The sequence below is a fragment of the Arctopsyche grandis genome, chromosome 2 (assembly GCF_051622035.1).
Source record: "Arctopsyche grandis isolate Sample6627 chromosome 2, ASM5162203v2, whole genome shotgun sequence".
Classification (NCBI taxonomy): Eukaryota; Metazoa; Arthropoda; class Insecta; order Trichoptera; family Hydropsychidae; genus Arctopsyche; species Arctopsyche grandis.
In genome coordinates this window covers 27921203-27944217 of record NC_135356.1, presented here as the reverse complement: position 1 = coordinate 27944217, position 23015 = coordinate 27921203, and the positions used below count along the sequence as shown (strand labels likewise).

The 23015-nt window shown below is 35.5% G+C and overlaps 1 protein-coding gene across 1 annotated transcript in view; it reads left to right on the top strand.

Annotated features, from left to right (window-relative positions):
• Positions 1-15773, top strand: part of LOC143922738 (proton-coupled amino acid transporter-like protein acs) — a 33305-nt gene extending 17532 nt beyond the window's left edge. Inside the window, exons 2-9 of the mRNA XM_077446074.1 lie at positions 325-393; positions 6987-7106; positions 7351-7501; positions 9053-9262; positions 11665-11937; positions 14301-14479; positions 14560-14732; positions 14806-15773. Coding sequence (XP_077302200.1) covers positions 326-393; positions 6987-7106; positions 7351-7501; positions 9053-9262; positions 11665-11937; positions 14301-14479; positions 14560-14732; positions 14806-15050 — 1419 coding nt within the window. The 5' untranslated portion in view covers position 325 and the 3' untranslated portion in view covers positions 15051-15773. The remainder of the gene's footprint in view (positions 1-324; positions 394-6986; positions 7107-7350; positions 7502-9052; positions 9263-11664; positions 11938-14300; positions 14480-14559; positions 14733-14805) is intronic.
• Positions 15774-23015: the final 7242 nt, after the last annotated feature.

Here is a 23015-nt window from a genome sequence, read left to right as displayed (position 1 = left end):
GTGGGGGGTCGTAAAAATTAAACGCCGCCCTGGTACTTTTTTATTTAGCACTACACCACTGGTTGCAATGCCACAATACTGCGTGCAATTCCATGTATTAAATATAATTCTTACTCAAGCGAAGATTTGAAGACCTAAACAAAAATAGAATAAAGTAAAAAGAATTCAATGATCAAAAAAATTTCAACAATTGCAACTGTTGCAAACAATCACCAGATTCAATCAAAAAAAAAATAATAAAAATCAACTGTAGACAAATTGGTGTGAAATCTATGTAATAATTCAAGCATTTTCACTAACATTGTAATTTTTGATTTATTTTAGGATGAATAATCCGGCCTTTTCCGTGGATTCCTGCGAAAATGTCGCCGATTTCAACTCGACAAAAGCGAGGTACGTAAACATTATTGCATTCATCGTCAATCAAGATTGTCGCAATTTTGAATACGTAATATCACATTTAGCCTCACGAAGATAATGTATAAAATTTACGATTGTCGAAGGGATTTTTTGCGACATTTCTTTTCAATACACCCACTTTGTGAGTATGTTTCGCCATTGCGTATGTATTTCTTGTTGCAAAATTGCATTCAGTTCAAGCATCACTGATTGTATGTATCTAGCGACACTCAAACGTTTCATGTAATTTATTTACTCAAAGTGAAGTATGTATGTATGTATATATATATTTATATATGTTGCTGTCGTTGAAACGATATTTGTTCTTGTGAACGTTTTTCAAATTGTGCAATTTCGTTATATATGTATGATATATCGTGAATGCATTGCTTGCATTCTTCATATACTGAGAATTGGTGCGAGCAAAACGTGACAAAAATTTAATTGATTTACTAGAATGTGCTCTATATAATAATTTCAATGATAAAATTTAAAGTGAATTTTGAAATATATATATACTGATACATTAATATTGAGTTTTTTATTTTGTTTTTGTGCATTCTTGTACCTAGAGATATAGTCTGGATGATCTGTTTCTATTTTTAAATTTTTGACTTTCAACACTTCATCGATTTTCAATTCCTTTCTTGAATATGAATTATATCTATAATAGTCGAGAATCTTAACAGAAAAGTTCGAAATTTATTATGGCGGTATTCTAGTCTAGAAATTTGAAGAAATCGATTTTTTTTTATTTCATATTTTCAAAGCTTAAACCTTTAAGAATATGTCCTCAAGAGGATTTTTCAAAATTCAAATTATTTTAGGAGATATAGCTGCTTTAGTGATGTGGCATCTGACCGGCACGTAAGTTAACCCGAAACTTTAAACGCGTTTTTCCCGAAACTACTTTTTTCGAGACGGTTGACATGATATCTCAAGTTCTACTGGACCAATTTACTTGAAATTTGGTGTGAACCTTCTCTATACATTCTTCTATCGCATGAATTAGAACTATGACAAAATTCCCTTTTTTACTATTTTTAAAAAATTCGGAAAACTCAAAAAACTGGTAAAAAATAGACTATTTCAAACAGCCGCTATTTTGCGAAAAAAAATTTGTTTGGCTTTTCCGTAGTTAATAGCAACATTTGTTTGGATTAAGAATTAATTTGCTTTTTTGATTTTGGAATACTAGGAGGGATGGAATCGTGTCAACCAGGGCGCACCATTTTTTTTAGAGACCCCTCACTTCATCATCTTTGTATTCTTCAAACATTAATAAATATTTGGTAAAATAATGGCTACTAAAATTATTTTTGGTTTTTTTTATTGCAGCTGAAAAAATACCTAAAATTCATGCCTCTAGACTAGAATGCCCCGTTAAAATTGAAAAAAAAATGTATTAAAATTGAATGAGTTGCTCCCGAAATACATGTAATACCGGGTTGACATGATACGAGTGCACTCGGACTGTCGGCTAATTTGGTCACTCAGACGTTACTTTGATTTTTAAATGCTTTTTATTATTACTAAATTATGTTCACAATACGTATTATATCTATTTTAATAGCTATTGATCTACTGATCATTTTCTATTTTACAGTTTTAATTTAATTTTGTTAGTAATCATAGTATTATATTATTCTAATGTTAATGTACAGCATAATAGGAAAAAAAATTAAAAACCGATTTACAATTCTTATAAATGCTCATAATACATCTAATACATAATATTAATTAAAGACTCTCTAAAATCGATGACCTAAAGCAGACGTTACTTGTAACGTGGCAACGTCCAAATAATGTACGAGTAACGACCGAGTGCATTCGTAACGTATCAACCCGGTATAAGGTAACATTACAAAAAACATACTGATGATTTGATACAAGCTATTATCAATGTAATTAATTCAGTTATTATAAATAATTGCCGGTGTATAACATTCGGTGCGCTCCGTTTCCGAGATTCGTTTTTTCAACATTTCGTCTGCTTAAACAGGAGTTTGTGTATCAAATATATAATTTCGAAAGAGACTTTGTATGTATGTAAGTATTTTTTGGTTGGAAACTTCGAAAAAAAGAAAACAAAGTTTCTATGACGACGATCCGATATATATTTTTTTCAAGTCAAATAAATTTAATAAAAAAACAAATGAATATTTACTATTAGATTCGCCGTGTTTAAGCTGTTTATATTACAAATACCGAACGAAGCCGTGTAAAACAGCTAGTTGTATACAAAAATGTTTTTTTTTGTAAACATGTACATAAGTAATATATTTAATATACAAGGCATATTCTGATCTATCATTAATTTTTAAGCTATTAAAACACCTTTATAATATATATTTTTTAAAAGTTAATGTTTATCTCGTAAAATAAGTATTTCTTGTATTACGAAATATAGTGAAAGAGTTGGGAAAACGAGTGTTGAGATATTGCAAGTTGGTGGAACCAGAATTGTTTTTTTTTCATTTAATTTTGCGGTCTTTTTACCTAAAAAAATATTTGCTAATCTGAAAGAGCTGATTTTCGATCAAAATGAGATCAATATTTTTATCAAAAATCAGCTTTTTTAAACATTTTTCAATATTTTTATACGCTTTTTACTTTTTAAAATTTTAAAGAATTTTCAAGCTAAATTTTTTTCAGCATTTATTTTGTCATTAAGAATCGACCGTTGATTTGAAATTTATCCAATTTTGGAGTTGTTGTGGTCGTAGACTTTAAGGAAGCAATTTGGAAGACCTGCGTTCAAATTTCGACTTTTCGCGAATTGCCCACGCACAATTTCCACATCGCCGATTTTTTCGCGGTGTTCCAATAATGATTACAGTTGTGCAATGACGTTTCCCACATGATAGGTGCCGACTTTCTCCAGGTCGAAATGATCGATCCGATCGTCTCTCATCATCAGTGTGATTCTGGACTTACATCGGGAAAGACACCTTCGTTGAAGACAAACGAATACAATATACATATATACATATACATATGTATACGATGAAGGTAAGTTTGAAGATACATACATATATATATACTAATTTTATTCCTTTTATTGAATTATGAGTACTGAAATTTGTATCATATCTTATGTATTGTTTGATATTTTTTTTAATATCATCTTATTTAAAAAAAACATAAATAAATACTTTTGTTTAAATAAATTTGAATTTATATTGTTCAAATGAGTCGAAATAAAATGAAAAATTTATTCCAATAGTAAATTTTTGAAATATGCACAACTTTCATCAAAAACAAATTTTTAATAAAAAATATTTTTTATATTTATTTATCCATTGTGGCATTATAGGAATTCCTAATGCGCCACAATGGTCAATAATACAACAGAAAAGAAACAAAGTAATTAACTATACAGAAATGAATACATCTTTATTTATAAAATTCATAAAAAAAGTTAAAGCAATAATAGAATGAGTCACATAACATATGTACATATTTTTTTAGGAATTGTTTGCCAGAATTATTTTCTCATTTTTATACAACATTTTATTTCAGTACTTTTTTATATACATAATTACATGTAACAAATGATACCATCGTTGTATTATATGTATTTACATATGTAGGTATCGGCAAATATCGAATAATTTTGTTTGGGCGACACTGTATATACAATACATAAACTTCTAAGGGTTAACAATAGTCAATAAACCACAGAGTAAAGAAATTATCTTTACTTTTTAAATGCTCTTTATTATTACTAAATTACATATGTTCACAATACATCTTATATCTATTTTAATAGCTACTGATCTACTGATCATTTTCTATTTTACAATTTCAATTTAATTTTGCTAGTAATCATAGTATTATATTATTCCAATATTAATGTACACCATAATAGGAAAAAAATCTCAAAAACCTATTTACAATTCTTATATATATGCTCATAATACATCTAATACATAATATTAATTAAATACTCTCTAAAGTCGACGATCTAAAGCAGATTGCGTTTAGGCAACCTGTGTTTATACCTGAAGGGTATAGACGTTTTGTTGCAATCACCGAGACTCTTCACAAGCGTGTTAGTACGGTGTCTTAACACATAGTACATACTTAGGATATTAAAAAGTTGAAAAGTTTTTGCATGTTTGGCTCTCCGGGAACATTAGTCTTTCAATGAAGTGTCATATTGTAGACTCCCAAGTAATATTAAAAAAACTTGATGAATTTTTTACGCATTGTATTTAATACGGTATAACATTATTGAAATTTACATAATGATATTCTCCATCTTCCTGCTAAAGAAACTATGTATGTATATACATACATACATATGTATGTATATAAAAATTTAGACAAACTTTCAATTTTACACATATGCTATATGTAAATAATTATAAACATATCATTTAAATAATTTATTTACAGATATTTCAACTTTAATACAGGTATTAATATACCCTTATATAATCTACCCTTATATATAATATATAATCTACCCTTTTTTATTTCAAATTGATTCTTTTTAATTTCAAATTGACCCTTTTTCATTTCAAATTAAACCTTTTTCATTTTAAATTGACTCCTTTTCAATGTCAATTTTAAATGAAAAAGAGTCAATTTGAACTGAAAAAGAGTCAATTTGAAATGAAAAAGGTTTAATTTGAAATGAACAAGGGTCAATTTGAAATTAAAAAGGGTCAATTTGGAATGAAAAACCTATATTACAAACATCTTTCTCACTTTGATTGATTCTGGGATATATATACCTACATATATAATATACAACTTATATAATACATATATAATATACAAATGTATAATTTAAAAGCAGAGTTCTCACTGTTTTTTTCTGTCTCGAATAGGCTCCTAAACCACTGATTAATATAATTTGTACATAGATAATATTTGCAGGCTAAAACATTTTTGAAATTGTGTTCTAATAAAAACCACACTTTTACATTTATAATCAAAATGAAATATACATGTGATACTCATTTAATACCCATTTTGAATTTGCTTTTAATTTATATGTATTGAATTCTTCTTGGACAGATTTTCATTGTTTTGGGTTGCTTTTCTACGATGGCACTGTTGACTTCAGCTGCCGATGAAGATTCATCAGACCAGTCGAAGAGGAGACATGGTCAACATCAACAACGTTTATGTCCTACTGACAAAGTTTTACCAATTGGAGAGGATAAAACCTATCCTTTGCCATATCCAGATCCTTATTCCACTTACAACGACTTTGATTACGTAGCAGTCGATGACAATCGCCTATTAGACGACTGTTTTCACAACTCTGGACATGGACAAGGCCACGGACATAGTCAAGGTGGACATGGACATGGACAGGGGGGTGGACACGGAGGTATATTGGAGACAATGTTTCCAGGTTTTGCCAATCTCTTCGGCGGACGACCAACTTCTTCAGGTGCCTTCAGACCGTTAGGTCTCTTCGGATTCAATGACTACAACCCGAGGAAAGTCATTCGACAAGTCAACAGAGAGTTGAACAGATTCTTAAGACCACTTTACAGATTATTTTGAACATATCTAATTATATTATATAATAATTACACCTAATTTTTGTACATATCAATTCAATAAAACACAAATTTAAACTACACATGTATATTTCTTTATTATTTACTAAGTATTGTAATCAAATCAAATTTGAACATACAGGTACTCTATGATGTAATTAGCAGTAAGTATGCCTTTTTATTAAAAAAATGTATTTTTAAACATTGACACGACCTTTAAATTGTTGTGGGAGTATTTATGTCGTGTAATAATTATTGAGTAACACTTTCCTTATAAGCCATCGTCCAATCGATAAAAGAAAGTATACGGATCTTTAGTATAATGTAATAATAATATGTGTTTTATGCAAATATGTGTTGTGCAAAATTTATTACAAAAGACAACATTCAGAACAAAGCCCCATATAAGGAGATCCGACTTACATACGTCAAATTGGATCACTTTTGTAATATGTACTGTTGAATGTGTGCTACATTTATATATATTTGGTATAACTGTACATACATACATAAAGTCAAAATTGATCTGAATAAATATTTATAAATAGATTATCAATATTATTATGAATATTTTATAAATCATGTCTCTTTAGAATGGTTTTCACTTTTCATTGAAGTTTTTTTCTTTGGTATAAGTCTTATATTCTATTTTTATTTTATTTAAAATGAGCAGTAAAAATTTTTAATTATATCTTAACTCTAAATGACCAAATTTTTTGATATATTTAATAATCGTACCCATTTGGGGTTGAGATATAAATGTATTTAGAAAGTAAATAGGGAAATTTTAACCAGGTAATTTATTAATTGAAAAAAAAAACAATTTTTTATTAAAATCAAAAAAACCCAAATTAAGTCATTGAAGAACATATTTAATTTTACCCATTTATATAGATATTAATGTTTATTTTCCATCTTTAAAAAAATATTGAGCTATGATTTTTTTCAAATACATCAAATTCTTAAACAAAATGGGAGCATTAAAATGTTTCTCATTTTCACTCGTTATACTCTAGGATAGACATATTTTGTTACCATCAACTAATTTTTACAATATTAACACAGCAATGGCGATGCCGGCTTGCCAGCCTCCAAAGAGACCGTCGTATCTCTGCAAATGGAAGAAAAGAAGTCGAACAGTGCACCATCCGGAGCTCATGGCATACCAGTGGAGCATCCAACATCGTAAGTAACATGAAACTATAACCAAAAAATCAAATAAAAAACATATAATATGATGTAAAGACATGTAAGAATTAATTCGTCTTGTATTTATTGATAGTCTACGATCAGTAATACTTTTTAAATGCATTGCGTTGCCAACCGTTTACAACATACGTATCACACCACTCTACATTCATACTATATAATACCATTCAATTAGAACAAACGACTAATAATAAATCTGTTCATCTAATTCCATCTTCAGATACACGGAGACGGTGATGCATCTCTTCAAAGGAAACGTCGGCTCCGGCATATATGCCATGGGTGATGCCTTCAAGAATGCTGGTCTTATCTTCGGAGCCATCGTCACCGTACTCCTGGGCGTAATAAGTGTGCACTGCCAGCATATTTTGGTAAATATATGTATTTTATTATACAAACATCTATTGCTCATATAATGCATTGCTGCGATTTAGCTCATGCGGATATTATTATTATATATATGTATATAACTAGCTGAACCCGGCATGCGTTGCAATGCCACAAAAACGCATGCATATATATATATATATATATATATATATATATATATATATATATATATATATATATATATATATATATATATATATACCATTAAGCCAGCAGTGTGGCTTAATGGTAGCATGTATGTACATATGTTTAGCATCAAGTGATCAGTGGGTTCAATCCGCTATACTGCTGGTTAGATTTGGAGGTATTTGTGACTCCAAATCGATCGTTTCTTATCAGAGTGTGCCAATTTTATCTGATCATTGTTGAAACGGTTCCTCAAAATTGGCAAAAAATCATCTTTCCTGCGGTCACAAATCTTCTGTATTTATTGTATGTACAAATTTCTAAAAATTATGTACAATATCTCAAATTTATAGATGTCTCAATGGATTAATTCTGTAATTAATGAATTAATTAATTGTTATTTCGTGTTCTTCAGCTTCTGGAAATAGAGTGATTTGTGTAATAATAAAATGCGGCATTGATTGTAATTAATTGTCCAGGAAGGCGCATTGGGGTCTTCCTGTCAAGCCTTCTTGGTATATATCTATGTAAAAATAAAATAAAATATGTATGTAGGTAGGTAGGTAGTTTTACCATTTTTCATATTGAACAATTAAATATAAAAATTAAATTAATTATATTTGAAAATAATACGACCGCGTGCGGATCGAACACACCACCGACCCATTTCTTTTAATTTTTTTTTATTTAATAACTTACTATGCCATAACCCATGCGTTGATATTTCATCGGGTACAACACTAGTCGCCATGATTTCACTCGCCGTACTAAAATAGTCGTTTCGATTCGACATACATACATATGTACATCACAGCTAAAACAATGCCAACAAAACATACAAATATAATAACAAAAGAAAAAACTTCTATATATACTGTTTGCTACCAATGTTTCCCTTTAGGTTAAGTCTCTGAGCATTTACCGCCATCTATTGAAAAAATATATTTAATTAATTAATTAATGTATCTATTTTTTCTATTGGTGTTTTATATTGTTTATATGTAGTTAGGTAGGCAGCTTTTACCATTTTTTTTTCATATTAAACAATCAAATATAAGCATTAAATTAAATATATTTAAAAGGTATTTGAAAAAAATTCGACCGCGTGTGGATCAAACACAGCACGGATACATTTATTTTAATTTTTTTTATTATTTAATAACTTAATATTCCAACACCCATGCGATTATATTTTATGTACTTGATCAGCATGAAATTGTAATAAGAAATATTTAGGCTTGCGTTGCACTGTGTCGAGTTTGGTTTGCTGATGATTTTATGTGCATGCTATAGCGAATGTGACAGTAAATTTATATATTCAAATATATATGAAATGTCGATGCAAATGCAACTACAGTTGTTAGAGTTGACAGAATTTTTTGATTGCGCCTTTATTTGAATTTCAGCTGTCACAGTCGGAGCGGCTTCAACGCGAGCAAAAATTGGATCATGCACCTGATTTCGCCACAACTGTTGAATTATCCTTTTCAACGGGACCTGTTAAGCTAAGGAAGATGGCTCCTTGCATGAGGCGTCTTGTGAACATTTTCCTGTGCATCACCCAGCTCGGATTTTGCTGTGTGTATTTCGTATTCGTAGCGACGAATCTCCAAAAGGTTCGATAAGTCGAAACTATACAGCATTATTTATAATACATATGTTGAGTTCTTGAAAAACGGTGACCATTACGAACAGGATCACCCGATCGATTGTATTATCTTGTGATCAGTCCCGGCCATAGGGTCGGGCCGCACTGTGCGACTTGGGACCGACTTGGTTGAGGGCGAACAGACCAATGCATGCAGGTAGATGGGACATGCTACACCTGTCAACTTGTTTGTCGCACACATTTCCATACGTTTTTTTGTGTCGCGCAACTAGTCGGCCGACAAAGTTGCACGGTGCGGCCCGGCCCTTACACCCAATGGCGCTCTCGGGCATTTTTTTTCTAAGCACCCTTAGAAAAAAATTATAAAAACTGGATTACCATCCTTCTTTTTCCCGACCTTGGGACCTTGATACAGTTTCAGGCCGTGTCAGTAAATGCATAGAAAACCAAATGTTTGGATATAACTCTTGTAAATTGTGCTGTTTTATAAAATTTAATACAATTAGTGGATTAATTGTACCTTGAACTTTATTTGAAAGAAAGGCTTTTAAATTGATAAGTTCATTTCTAATAATATCGGCTTTTTCCAGTAGATTGTTTGAATAGAATTTGCCGAGTAAAAATTTAGGACGCTTTTGGCGCATCGAGCAGCGCCCTAACTTATTTGGCGCCCTCGGGCACCGCCCGACCCAGCCCCCCCTATAAACGGTACTGCTTGTGATCAAAATCATTATCGGTTGGTAGCAGGGGCGGCTCGTGACCTAAAAATCAAGTGGGGCGCTAGGAAGCTAAAGTCACCCTTCACTACATTTTTTTTCCAAAAAATCGAACTTTATATATTCTTAGTGACAATTTACGCAAGGAACATGCTTTATTTAGAAAATTATCGACTTAAAATGTAATTAGCCCTTTGAATGCTGACCGAAGCCGATCGGTGTTATGTCAACAAATCCATCAGGCTGAAATACGCCGATGGGCGTTGTTTTTTAAGTATGTAAAAAATAAACAAGAATAATACCCGCTAAGCCTTTTTTTAAGGTAGCATTGAAAAAAAAATGTATTGAACATGGGTCGTGGCTTGGCATTTAGACTGTGAGCATTACATTTTAATAACAATGAAGAAGATGGAACTAGTTTTGGAAAAATACATTCATTGATAGACTTCTTTTGTTTATTTTATATTGTTGCAAGATATATTAGAAAGTCTAAACACACCTTTACAAAACTCGAAATTCTCCGCGGTATGTATCTAGGGTAGTGATCTAAGGTTTTTTTGGATTAGCTACAATTTTTATACCTGCTTTCTATTGGATTTCTAAATAATTCTAGTTGGAAATGTTGGCGAAATTTTCAGCGTGGCGTTAATAAAAAAATATTTAATGATAAAATTGAAAGAATTGACATATTGTGATCGACAATTATGTAAGCACATCTTGCAAAATATAGTTGAAATGTCCAAAATTGTATATAAAATATAGACGATCGGAGCTGGCGTATTCTTCTGTATACGGAAATAAAAGCGACCTTCTGACTGTCTACACTCTACACTCAGTACCTTTAGCAAGTTTCAGAGTAGTAGGCGAACCGAAGCTGGCTACCACGGGACCACGGCAGATAAACGACTGCACCGAACTGAATTACGACTGGACTCATCACGGGATAAATAAACACTTCTTGACAATATACAAATTTTCTTTTCTTTTTTGGTTAGGAGAAATTTGCCCCGGTTGTCCTTAAGACGAGCCGCTCCTTGGTAGACAAACTGCTAGAGCCATACCAGTTAATTTATCTACATCTACAGCCAGCAGTTTGGCTTAATGGTAGCGTATATGTTTAGCACCATGCGATCACTGGTTCGATCCGCCAAAACTGCTGGTTAGATTTGGGGGTTTTGTGACTCCAAATCGATCGTTTCTATATCAGAGTTTGCCAATTTTATCTGATCATTGGTTGAAACGGTTTCTCAAATTGTCAAATAAATCCTTTCCTGTTGTCACAAAAAATCTTATGTATTATTGTAAAAAATATGCACTTATCTAAATCTATAAATGTCTCAATAATCATCTGTATTTATTATGTGTATAAATTGTAATAATTGTACACAAAATCTAAAATCCATAGATGTCTCAATGGATTAATTCTATACCAAATTAATTGTTAATTAATCAAGTATGTATGTAAAATAAAAATATTTGGCCGTATATTTCATGTATGGTTTCGAATTATGTATTGAAAATATATATAATTTCTTAATGTGTATAGTACACTCGTCGCATTGGAGCAATCTGTGATGACGAGTGTACTTTGATTGATTGAATAAAATTGGAATTGGTCGTTGGCCAACTTAAAATGGTTTTGTAAAGTGTATTGAAACTAATAATATGTTTATTTCGTTTTTTATGTATGTAGATACTGGATCGGTATGACGTCATCTTTGATTTGCACCTTCATATGGTAATCGTGCTGCTGCCGATACTCTTGTCCTGCATGATTCGGAATTTGAAATATTTAACTCCGTTCTCAATGCTAGCCAATTTGATGATGATAGTCGGATTGGCTATAACTCTCTATTTTGCTTGCACTGATTTGCCACACCCAAGTGAGAGGCCTTACATAGCCGACTGGAGCAGATTGCCATTGTATTTTGGAACAACTATATACGCCTTTGAAGGAATCGGATTGGTAAATTATTATATACATCATTACATTTATACTGAAAATAATATCCACTACATGCTTATGATTTTATCAGAGTGGTCCTTTATATAATCATATATTGAAGAGATTGAAATGGTAATGGGCGGGTCACGTAGCTAGGAGGATGGACGAAAGGTGGACAAAATAAGTGCTTGAATGGTACCCGAGAGAATGCAAAAGGGTAAAAGGAAGACCGCAAGGAGAAGATGGGTGAACGAAATTAGGAAAATGTGCGGGGTGAGATGGATGAGTGTTGCGCAAAACAGAGACGGGTGGAAGCGTGTTGGAGAGGCCTTCATCCAGCAGTGGATGGCGAGTGGCTGTAAATGATGATGATGATGATGATATGTATATACATATACATATATAATATCGGGGTCTACCTCACGGCACCGAAAGTGTAAAAGGTCGAAAAAACAAATATCAGAAGGCAAAGATCGAAAATCGAAAGATCTTAAGTCGAAAGATAAAAAAAGGGTGCATGGTAAACGGTAGTGTGTATATATAATATGGGTCTACCAGTGGCGGCTCGTCCATATGGGCTGCGGGGCTGCAGTCCCCCCAGTACAGTACAAATGCATGCTATTTTTGTCGTTTACATAGGCTGCGGGCTGCAGCCCTCCCAGTATAGTACATATGCATGCAATTTTTGTTTTCATTCGATCACCGGTTTGGTTAACGAGCTACTACAGCCTGATTTATCTTTGCAGCCCCACCACTATGAATTTTCGCGAGCCGCTACTGGGGTCTACCCCACGGGATCGAATTATAAATGCACGAAAAACCAAATATCAGAAGGCAAAGATCGAAAATCGAAAGATCTTAAGTCGAAAGATCAAAAAAAAGGGTGCATGGTAAACGGTACATACTCACGTACATCCTCACTTAATTTGCGCGAGCAGGATACAACAGGAACAAGAGGAACAGGCTTTTCCTCCCGTATTCTGCGCGCGCACATTAATACGGGAGGAAAAGCCTGTTCCTCTTGTTCCTGTTGTATCCTACTCGCACAAATTAAGTGAGTATGTACCGTTTAGCATGCACCTTTTTTTTATCTTTCGACTTAAGATCTTTCGATTTTCGATCTTTGCCTTCCGATATTTGGTTTTTCGTGCATTTCTAATTCGATCCCGTGAGGTGCACCCATATAATATATATCAGTGGCATGCGGTGAAATTATCTCTCCTTTTGTCATACAGCCTTGTTTAATGTGCGCGCGCAGGATACGGGAAGAAAAGCCTGTTCCTCTTGTTCCTGTTGTATCCTGCTCGCGCAAATAAAGTCAGGATGTACGACGGGGGGAGAGAGAGTTTTACCGCACGCCACTGATATGTGTATGTATATACTAACCGTTTTTCATATGTATGCATGGTAAACGAACATTTTCGACTTTTTCACTGTCGAATTTTTTACGGTCACCCATAATATCGCTATTTTGTGCGTCTGTCTGTGTATCTGAGATAAGCCTCGCCGTAGTATAATAGTCGTTTCAATTCGATATACATATGTACGTCACAGCTAAAACAATGCCAACAAAACGCACGAATATAATAACAAAAAAAAAACCCCTATATATACTGTTTGCTACCAATGTTTCCTCTAGGTTATTAGACGGTGCTAAGTCTCTGTTGAAAATTTATCTAATTAATTAATTAATGTATTTATTTTTTATACTGTTTATATGTCGGTACATAGTTTTTACCTTTTTTTCATATTAAACATTAAATTAAATATATTTAAAAGGTATTTGAAAAAAATACGATCGCGTGCGGATCGAACACAGCACCGACACATTTCTTTTAATTTTTTTAAATTTAATTACTTAATATCCCATAACCCATGCAATGATATTTCATCGGGTACAACACTGGTCGCTATGATTTCGCTCGCCTTACTATAATAGTCATTTCGATTCGACATCCATATGTAGGTCACAGCTAAAACAATGCCAACAAAACATACAAATATAAAAACAAAAGAAAAAAACTTCTATATATACTGTTTGCTACCAATGTTTCCTCTAGGTTAAGTCTCTGAGCATTTACCGCCATCTATTGAAAAAATATTTAATTAATTAATTAATGTATTTATTTTTTCTATTAGTGTTTTATATTGTTTATATGTACATACATAGGTAGGTAGCGTTTACCAATTTTTTTCATATTAAACAATCAAATATAAACATTAAATTAAATATATTTAAAAGGTATTTGAAAAAAATTCGATCGAACACAGGACCTACACATTTCTTTTAATTTTTTTTTCATTTAATAACTTAATATCCCAACACTCATGCGATGATATTTCATTGTGCACGACACTAGTATAATAACAATGTTGTATTTAAGGTATTACCATTGAAAAATGAAATGAGAGAACCTAAACACTTCCAAAAACCACTCGGTGTATTGAATACAGGAATGTTTGTCGTTATTAGTTTAATAACATCAGTCGGATTCATTGGTTATTTGAAATGGGGTGAAGAAGTCGCCGGAAGTTTGACATTGAATCTTCCAAAAGATGATGTGTAAGTAATAAAAAATCCACCATTTTTATACACATAATTCAATATTGACAAGATACTAAAACTCAATTATAACTTTTCAGCTTGAGTGTGGTAGTGCAAGGTCTATTGTTATTCGCCATTATGTTTTCCTTCCCGATCCAATTTTATGTGCCAGTGGACATCATCTGGCCGCAGATTCAGGAAAAATTTGGCCCGTTCAAATCTCCGGTAGCTGCTGAGCTAATTTTAAGATGCTTATTGGTTCTGCTGACTTGTGAGGCACATTCTACTATACTGGTGATATAAATATTACGGAATTGTTTAAAGAATTATTCTTTGCTTGGCAGTTGCTTTAGCGGAAGCGATTCCGGAGTTGGGTCTGTTCATTTCGCTTGTCGGTGCCATCAGTAGCACAGCTCTTGCACTTCTGTTTCCTCCTATAATCGAGCTGGTGACGAAGCATCGAGATCTGGGACGTGTGCCGTTCTTTATCGCACTGAAGAATGGGTTCATATTACTTATAGGGGTTGTCGGCTTCTTCACCGGCTCTTATGCGAGCATCCGTGCCATCGTAGAAGCTTTCCTGGAGTAATATTCGTCGATCGATCGGTGAAATTTGACTGTGATTAATGATTTTTAATCAGATACGCTTCAGTATGATATTAAGAACATGTGAATGCATTTGTTTTCCACAAAATGAAAAGCTCAGTATTGAGTTTCAAACATTGAAACGTTGAAATGTTGAAAATCTTGTAATATGTTTTTGAAAAAGTTATTATTTTTGGAATATGTGATGAATTGTTTGTAAATTTATTTTTATTTTTTACTTTTAGAATATGTGATGTAAATTGTATCGAAACAAATATTATTTATAGTGCCATTTTGTATTACAATCAATCAGTCGATTAAGTTATTCATTGAAAATCTATATATGTAGTTGAAAAAAATTGAATTTTAATTTTAATGTTAGCATATTATAAATAGATATTATAAAATCATTCGGATTTGCAGCTTTTTAATATTTTCATTTGTTGAATTAATTTAGAACGAATCTGCTTGTAACGTTTGTTCAACAGATGTCACTTTCTGAGCGCTAAATTGATATAAAAAAGATGGCGCTTGAAATTAAAAAAAAAAAATCATTGAATATTTTATTTTCATTCATTTCTTATTATTTTTTTAACGTTTTTTTTGTAAAATTTATGATGTGTGGAATTATTTTGAAAATATCATATTGATATGTTTAAAATTTTTTGTCAAAATTATTAGGCGAGTACTTAATTATTTAATGAAAAATAAATTGGAATTAAAATTTGATTTTGTTTTATTTTTCCTATAGTTATCAATTCACTTTTTTTATAAAACACCATCTATGTATATACATACATACTTGAGAGAGAAGACTTTTCTAAGTTCTCTTGCTTTCATCTTCTCAAGCAGGGACTCGAACCGTTGTTTTTTCGTTCCGGTTCGATAAAAAAAAAAATTCGGGTGTGACCAACCCACGACTTTATCTATGTATTTGAGGAATATAAGAAGGTTACAAAACAAAATTAGATATTTGTACGGACAAATTATGAAATACTAATAACTATGACAGCATTTTCGATACAAATTGAGCGCAAATGTATGGAAACTTGCACAAGACAAAAGTTCTACTTCCGGTTGTCAGATTTTGTTCAAATTTTTTTTGTTACTTAAAATCACTATCAGTATTATACTCATTAAATATCAAGAAAATAAAAACAATTTAAAAGGTCAAAATAAAATAATGAAATATTGTTTTTAAAAAAAATACTACTTCCGGTTTACGAATTCAGACCAAAACCTTATCAGCTCTAAGTTAGTACATAAAGAATAGAAATATAAATTTTCAGCTTAATACGTCCAGGGGTGTGGACAGGATCCAGGCGACAATATTTTTGACCTTTCTAAGAAATAAAAATCCCACTTCCGGTTTATTAAATTTTGTGTTTTTTTTTTATTATCATCATATTGATAGAAGAATTATACTTGATTTTTTTTGTGAAGATCACACATGTATAAGGGGTCGAAAAAAATAGTGGAAGAAAAATCGAACAAAAGTAAACTACCACTTCCGGTTGAAGGATGCTTACCAAATTGTATACATAACTTGGTATTATGCTTAAATTTCTAGATATGAAATTTCAATTCAATAAACCAAAAGGTTTCTGAGAAAAACATAAAAAACCACGATTCTCTAGGGTAAAAGTACTACTTCCGGTTCAGATAAAAGTATTTAAAAAATATAAGATTATAAAAATTATTATTTCTATTACATGTAAAAAACATTTAATCCGATTCAGTGAGCGGTTTGGGAGATAATTGAATTCAAAAACTTAAAAAAAAGAGGACACCTATAAGGGGAGGTACCATTTCCGGTCAACTTAAAAATTTGAAAAAAAATTAAGTCGTGTCGATAAGAAATTCAGTAACTGATATTAAGTTTCAGTTCGATAGGACTAACGGTGTTCAAAAAATCTCTAAAATACACAGGCACACACACATTTTTTCTAGATCACGAAAACGTGATCAGTAATCGATTCTGAGTTCGAATCAGTCAAAATCTCGAGTTCGAATTTTCGCATGATCACAAAACTTCATCTATTGTTACTACGTACATAGATAAAGTAAATATATCGATTCAGTTCCGGTTTTCCGTTCTCTTGTATTTTAATATTAGCAAGTTAATGTAAATACACCCACACCGTCTATACCTCTCTTTATACGGCTTTTCACTATTACTTATTGTGATTATATATACTAGATAATTAAAATGTCAAAGCAGAATATTTCCTAGCGTGTGCAGCTTGCCACAGATTTACTGCGAAATAGGGGGTGGATTTTGATGAAACTAAAATGCTGACAAAATACATTATTTTATTCATACTTAATTGACTTTCTCTAGGCTTACCAACTATTCATCGGGCCCTGCTTTTAAGAACAAAAGTGCTTAGAGTAGGGTTGTCAGGCTTCCCGATTAATCGGGATTGTCACCAGTTTTAAGTCCCGGTGTCCTGAACAAACCTCTCGGGACGCCCAAATTTACTACTCTTTAAATTCCCACAGAAATTTTTAACTCAGAATTAGCATAAGCTATATACAAAAAGTCGATTTCTGGACCAGACAGTCTGGTAAACACTGCAGCAATATTCAACAATGAAGTATTTGCCTCTGTCTTATACTTTATGGAGAACTATGTGTAGTAGGGAGACAGAATGTGTATCAGGCATTAATCAATTTATATTGAATCGATAATTTTCTCACACTTAGAACGATTCATCAGTGATGAATCATCACACGCAGACGCGGAATAGACACCGTCGGAAAAGAAAGACTAAAAGATTTCTGTAATTTTGCTAATATTGAATATAAAAATCTTCTTTAACATTCAAAAACTAGGTGGCTATCACTATTACCTGCAATAAAACGCACTCTAAAGCTATTCGAAGCTTTGAAAGCTTTTTTTTTAGCCGAAGAAAAAGCACCAAAAACCTTATTAGATTATTTTCACTAATCCTCTCAGTGAAGTCTATCTTTGGTTTGTAATTGTAGCACTTTTCATTTACATATATTAAAAATAGAAGGCAAAAAAATCGATTATAGATATTCTAAATATTATCACTTCGATTGAAAATATATTTAAAGAAAAGTCAAAGATCTGATTTTTTTTTTGGGGAGGAGGGTGTCCCGGTTTGACTTGCATGAAATCTAACAACCCTAGTTTAGAGAGAATCTAGTAGTTTGTTTTATTCTTGAAGTTGATTTTTACAGGTATGGGTATATCTATTTTTTTTGAGTTTTGTAGTTTCATTTTTGATTGAATCCAAATCCCGTAAAAATCACCCAACGTCTTTTTTTCGCATTGCAATTTCATCGTGGATTATTTTAATGGCCGTAATGTCTCAACGATGATATTAATTTCAATCCATGTTCTGGGAGAGAGTACATATCGAATATGCTATTCCATCTAATAATACAGTCTTTTAGTATCATTTACGTTAAATTTCATAATAAGAGAAGGGATTCTTAACTATTTAACCAACTCGCGAGCTTCACATATGTATTTAAATTCACTTCGTATTTAAATCGGAATCGTTAATAGAATCTTTGATTTGCTAATTGTAAAGTATGTGATATACATTTTATTCCGATGAGATGAGGGAAAGAACATGGAAGGTAGTTCTCAATGGAAGGTAGCATATTTGCTTCGTAATCTCTTTCATAACTAATATTCTGGTTTTCTTTGTCTATTTCGGTTTATAACAAGTTGACAAATTCAATCATATTAGCCTCATTATCTGATGCAGTGGGTTCTTAACAGGTGCACCGCGAAAAAAATGGTAAAAACAGTAAAATCCGGGAAATAGTGAAAATCGAAAAAGTCGTTCGCTAAATTATGAAAGCCGACGAAAGATCTAATGTGATTTCGATTTGTTGAAGTTGACCTTCTCATTTAAAGGATTTGTTACCCTTGCAAAGACAAAACACTAATATTATATCTACACACTATTTTTTACATAGAGAATTTCTTGTTTATATAACACTAGCTGTATTACCCGGCTTCGCTCAGTGTTTATAATATAAACCGCTTAAACATGACTTAGCTAATTTAATTAAAAAAAAAAAAAAAATTTAAAAATTAAAAAAAAAAATAAAAAAAAAAATAAAAAAAAAAAAAAAAATCAAAAAAAAAATAAAAAAAAAAATCAAAAAAAAAATTTAAAAAAATCAAAAAAAAAAATCAAATTTTTTTTTTTGCCTTCTAGGGCTTCGCCCTCGGCACCCCCCTGAGCCTTTGCCTTCTAGGGCTTCGCCCCTCCACGCCCCATGAGCAATTGCCGTTTAGGGCTTCGCCCCCATGATCAGTTGCCTTTTAGGGCTTCGCCCCTCCGCGCCCCCATGATTCAAAGCCGTCTAGGGCTTCGCCCCCCTTAGTTAATGCCTTTTAGGGCTTCGCCCCCCGCGCCCCCAAGATTAATTGCCGTTTCGGGCTTCGCCCCCCTTAGTTAATGCCTTTTAGGGCTTCGCCCCTCCACACCCCCATGATTAAATGCCGTCTAGGGCTTCGCCCCCCCTAGTTAATGCCTTTTAGGGCTTCGCCCCCCGTGCCCCCAAGATTAATTGCCGTTTAGGGCTTCGCCCCCCTTAGTTAATGCCTTTTAGGGCTTCGCCCCCCGCGCCCCCAAGATTAATTGCCGTTTCGGGCTTCGCCCCCCTTAGTTAATGCCTTTTAGGGCTTCGCCCCTCCGCACCCCCATGATTAAATGCCGTCTAGGGCTTCGCCCCCCCTAGTTAATGCCTTTTAGGGCTTCGCCCCCCGCGCCCCCAAGATTAATTGCCGTTTAGGGCTTCGCCCCCCTTAGTTAATGCCTTTTAGGGCTTCGCCCCTCCGCGCCCCCATGATTAAATGCCGTCTAAGGCTTCGCCCCCATGATCAGTTGCCTTTTAGGGCTTCGCCCCTCCAAGTCCCCATGGTTAATTGCCGTCTAGGGCTTCGCCCCCATGATCAGTTGCCTTTTAGGGCTTCGCCCCTCCACGCCCCCATGATTAAATGCCGTCTAGGGCTTCGCCCCCCTTAGTTAATGCCTTTTAGGGCTTCGCCCCCCGCGCCCCCAAGATTAATTGCCGTTTAGGGCTTCGCCCCCCTTAGCTAATGCCTTTTAGGGCTTCGCCCCTCCGCATCCCCATGTTTAAATGCCGTCTAGGGCTTCGCCCCCCTTAGTTATTGCCTTTTAGGGCTTCGCCCCTCCACGCCCCCATGTTTGAATGCCGTCTAAGGCTTCGCCCCCATGATCAATTGCCTTTTAGGGCTTCGCCCCCCACGCCCCCAAGATTAATTGTCGTTTAGGGCTTCGCCCCCCTTAGTTAATGCCTTTTGGGGCTTCGCCCCTCCACGTCCCCATGGTTAATTGCCGTCTAGGGCTTCGCCCCCATTATCAGTTGCCTTTTAGGGCTTCGCCCCTCCACGCCCCCATGATTAAATGCCGTCTAGGGCTTCGCCCCCCCTTAGTTAATGCCTTTTAGGGCTTCGCCCCCCTTAGCTAATGCCTTTAAGGGCTTCGCCCCTCCGCGCCCCCATGATTAAATGCCGTCTAAGGCTTCGCCCCCATGATCAGTTGCCTTTTAGGGCTTCGCCCCCCGCGCCCCCAAGATTAATTGCCGTTTAGGGCTTCGCCCCCCTTAGTTAATGCCTTTAAGGGCTTCGCCCCTCCGCGCCCCCATGATTAAATGCCGTCTAAGGCTTCGCCCCCATGATCAGTTGCCTTTTAGGGCTTCGCCCCTCCACGCCCCCATGATTAAATGCCGTCTAGGGCTTCGCCCCCCTTAGTTAATGCCTTTTGGGGCTTCGCCCCTCCACGTCCCCATGGTTAATTGCCGTCTAGGGCTTCGCCCCCATGATCAGTTGCCTTTTAGGGCTTCGCCCCTCCAAATCCCCATGGTTAATTGCCGTCTAGGGCTTCGCCCCCATGATCAGTTGCCTTTTAGGGCTTCGCCCCTCCACGCCCCCATGTTTAAATGCCGTCTAGGGCTTCGCCCCCCTTAGTTAATGCCTTTTAGGGCTTCGCCCCCCGCGCCCCCAAGATTAATTGCCGTTTAGGGCTTCGCCCCCCTTAGTTAATGCCTTTTAGGGCTTCGCCCCTCCGCGCCCCCATGATTAAATGCCGTCTAAGGCTTCGCTCCCATGATCAGTTGCCTTTTAGGGCTTCGCCCCCCACGCCCCCAAGATTAATTGCCGTTTAGGGCTTCGCCCCCCTTAGTTAATGCCTTTTAGGGCTTCGCCCCTCCGCGCCCCCATGATTAAATGCCGTCTAAGGCTTCGCCCCCATGATCAGTTGCCTTTTAGGGCTTCGCCCCTCCGCGCCCCCATGATTAATTGCCGTCTAGGGCTTCGCCCCCCTTAGTTAATGCCTATTAGGGCTTGCGCCCCATGAGGCTGGGCCCCCCGGGCCCCCTTCGGGGCCCCACGGGGCTGCGCCCCTTGTGGCGCCCCCTTTTGAGCCCCATGGGGCTGCGCCCCATGAGGCTGCGCCCCCCGCGCCCCCTTCGGGGCTTCACGGGGCTGCGCCCCTTGTGGCACCCCCTTTTGAGCCCCATGGGGCTGCGCCCCATGAGGCTAGGCCCCCCGGGCCCCCACGGGGCTGCGCCCCTTGTGGCGCCCCCTTTTGAGCCCCATGGGGCTGCGCCCCATGAGGCTGGGCCCCCCGGGCCCCCTTCGGGGCCCCACGGGGCTGCGTCCCTTGTGGCGCCCCCTTTTGAGCCCCATGGGGCTGCGCCCCATGAGGCTGGGCCCCCCGGGCCCCCTTCGGGGCCCCACGGGGCTGCGCCCCTTGTGGCGCCCCCTTTTGAGCCCCATGGGGCTGCGCCCCATGAGGCTGGGCCCCCCCAGGGCCCCACGGGGCTGCGCCCCTCGTGGCGCCCCCTTTTGAGCCCCCCGGGCCCCCTTCGGGGCCCCACGGGGCTGCGCCCCTTGTGGCGCCCCTGGCGGGGCCCCATGAAGCTACTCGCCTTGCGCCCCCGCGGGGGTGAATCCATTGAAACGAAAAAAAAAATCGGCGCCCATGGATCGAAAAAAAAAAAATCGAATCACGTGTTCGATGACGTCACCGATCTACGGACGACGACGACGAAAACGACGAAAACGACGACCAAGGATACATACAAAGTCTCTTTCCAAATTATAGATTAGATTACAGGTAGCACTGAAACCTGTACTAAAACAAGTTGTAAATATGGTAAATTTAATCAACTCAAGACCTTTAAAAACATGCATATTTAAAAAACTTTGCTTTTCAATTGAAACTACGTACGAATGTTTGTACGAATTCTCACTGAAGACGAGTTGTCATCTAGGGGTAAAGTTTTATGCCGATTCATAGAACTTGAGAGTGAATTTTTAATATCTTTTCCGAAATGAAGGTATGGACGATTTTGTTTTAAAATGATTGTTCTGAAAAAGTTGGAATATTTAGCAGATATTTTTAATTACTTAAATAACCTCAACTCAAGTATTCAAGGAAAAAACAAAAACTTTTTGACATCCACCGACAAATGGATGACAGAATTTCGGATAGAAATAACTCTTTGGAAAAATCGAATAATAAAGAAAAATAAAGTAGATATGTTTCCTTCACTCAACGAAAACATTGCAGAAGGAATTATTTCCGCTTTAACAGAACATTTAACTTTATTTGAAGAAAAGATTGCACATTATTTTCCTTCCTTAAATATAGAAAATTATGACTGGATACGAAATCCATTTTCTACGATTGTTACATCGAGTTGTGGATTTTCGTACCGAGAAGAAGAAGAATCGGTCTCCTTGTCGACGGATCGTACCATCAAAATTCAATTTTCTGAAGTGACTGTGGAGGAATTTTGAATTTCCGTTCAAGAGCAATATCCAGTTCTCAATGTACATGAGGGCACTGGAAATTTTGTTGCAGTTTTCAACATCATATATGTGTCAGCTCAGTTTCTCTAATATTAAATTTAAAAAACGAAAAATACTTACGAATTTAGACGAAGAATTGAG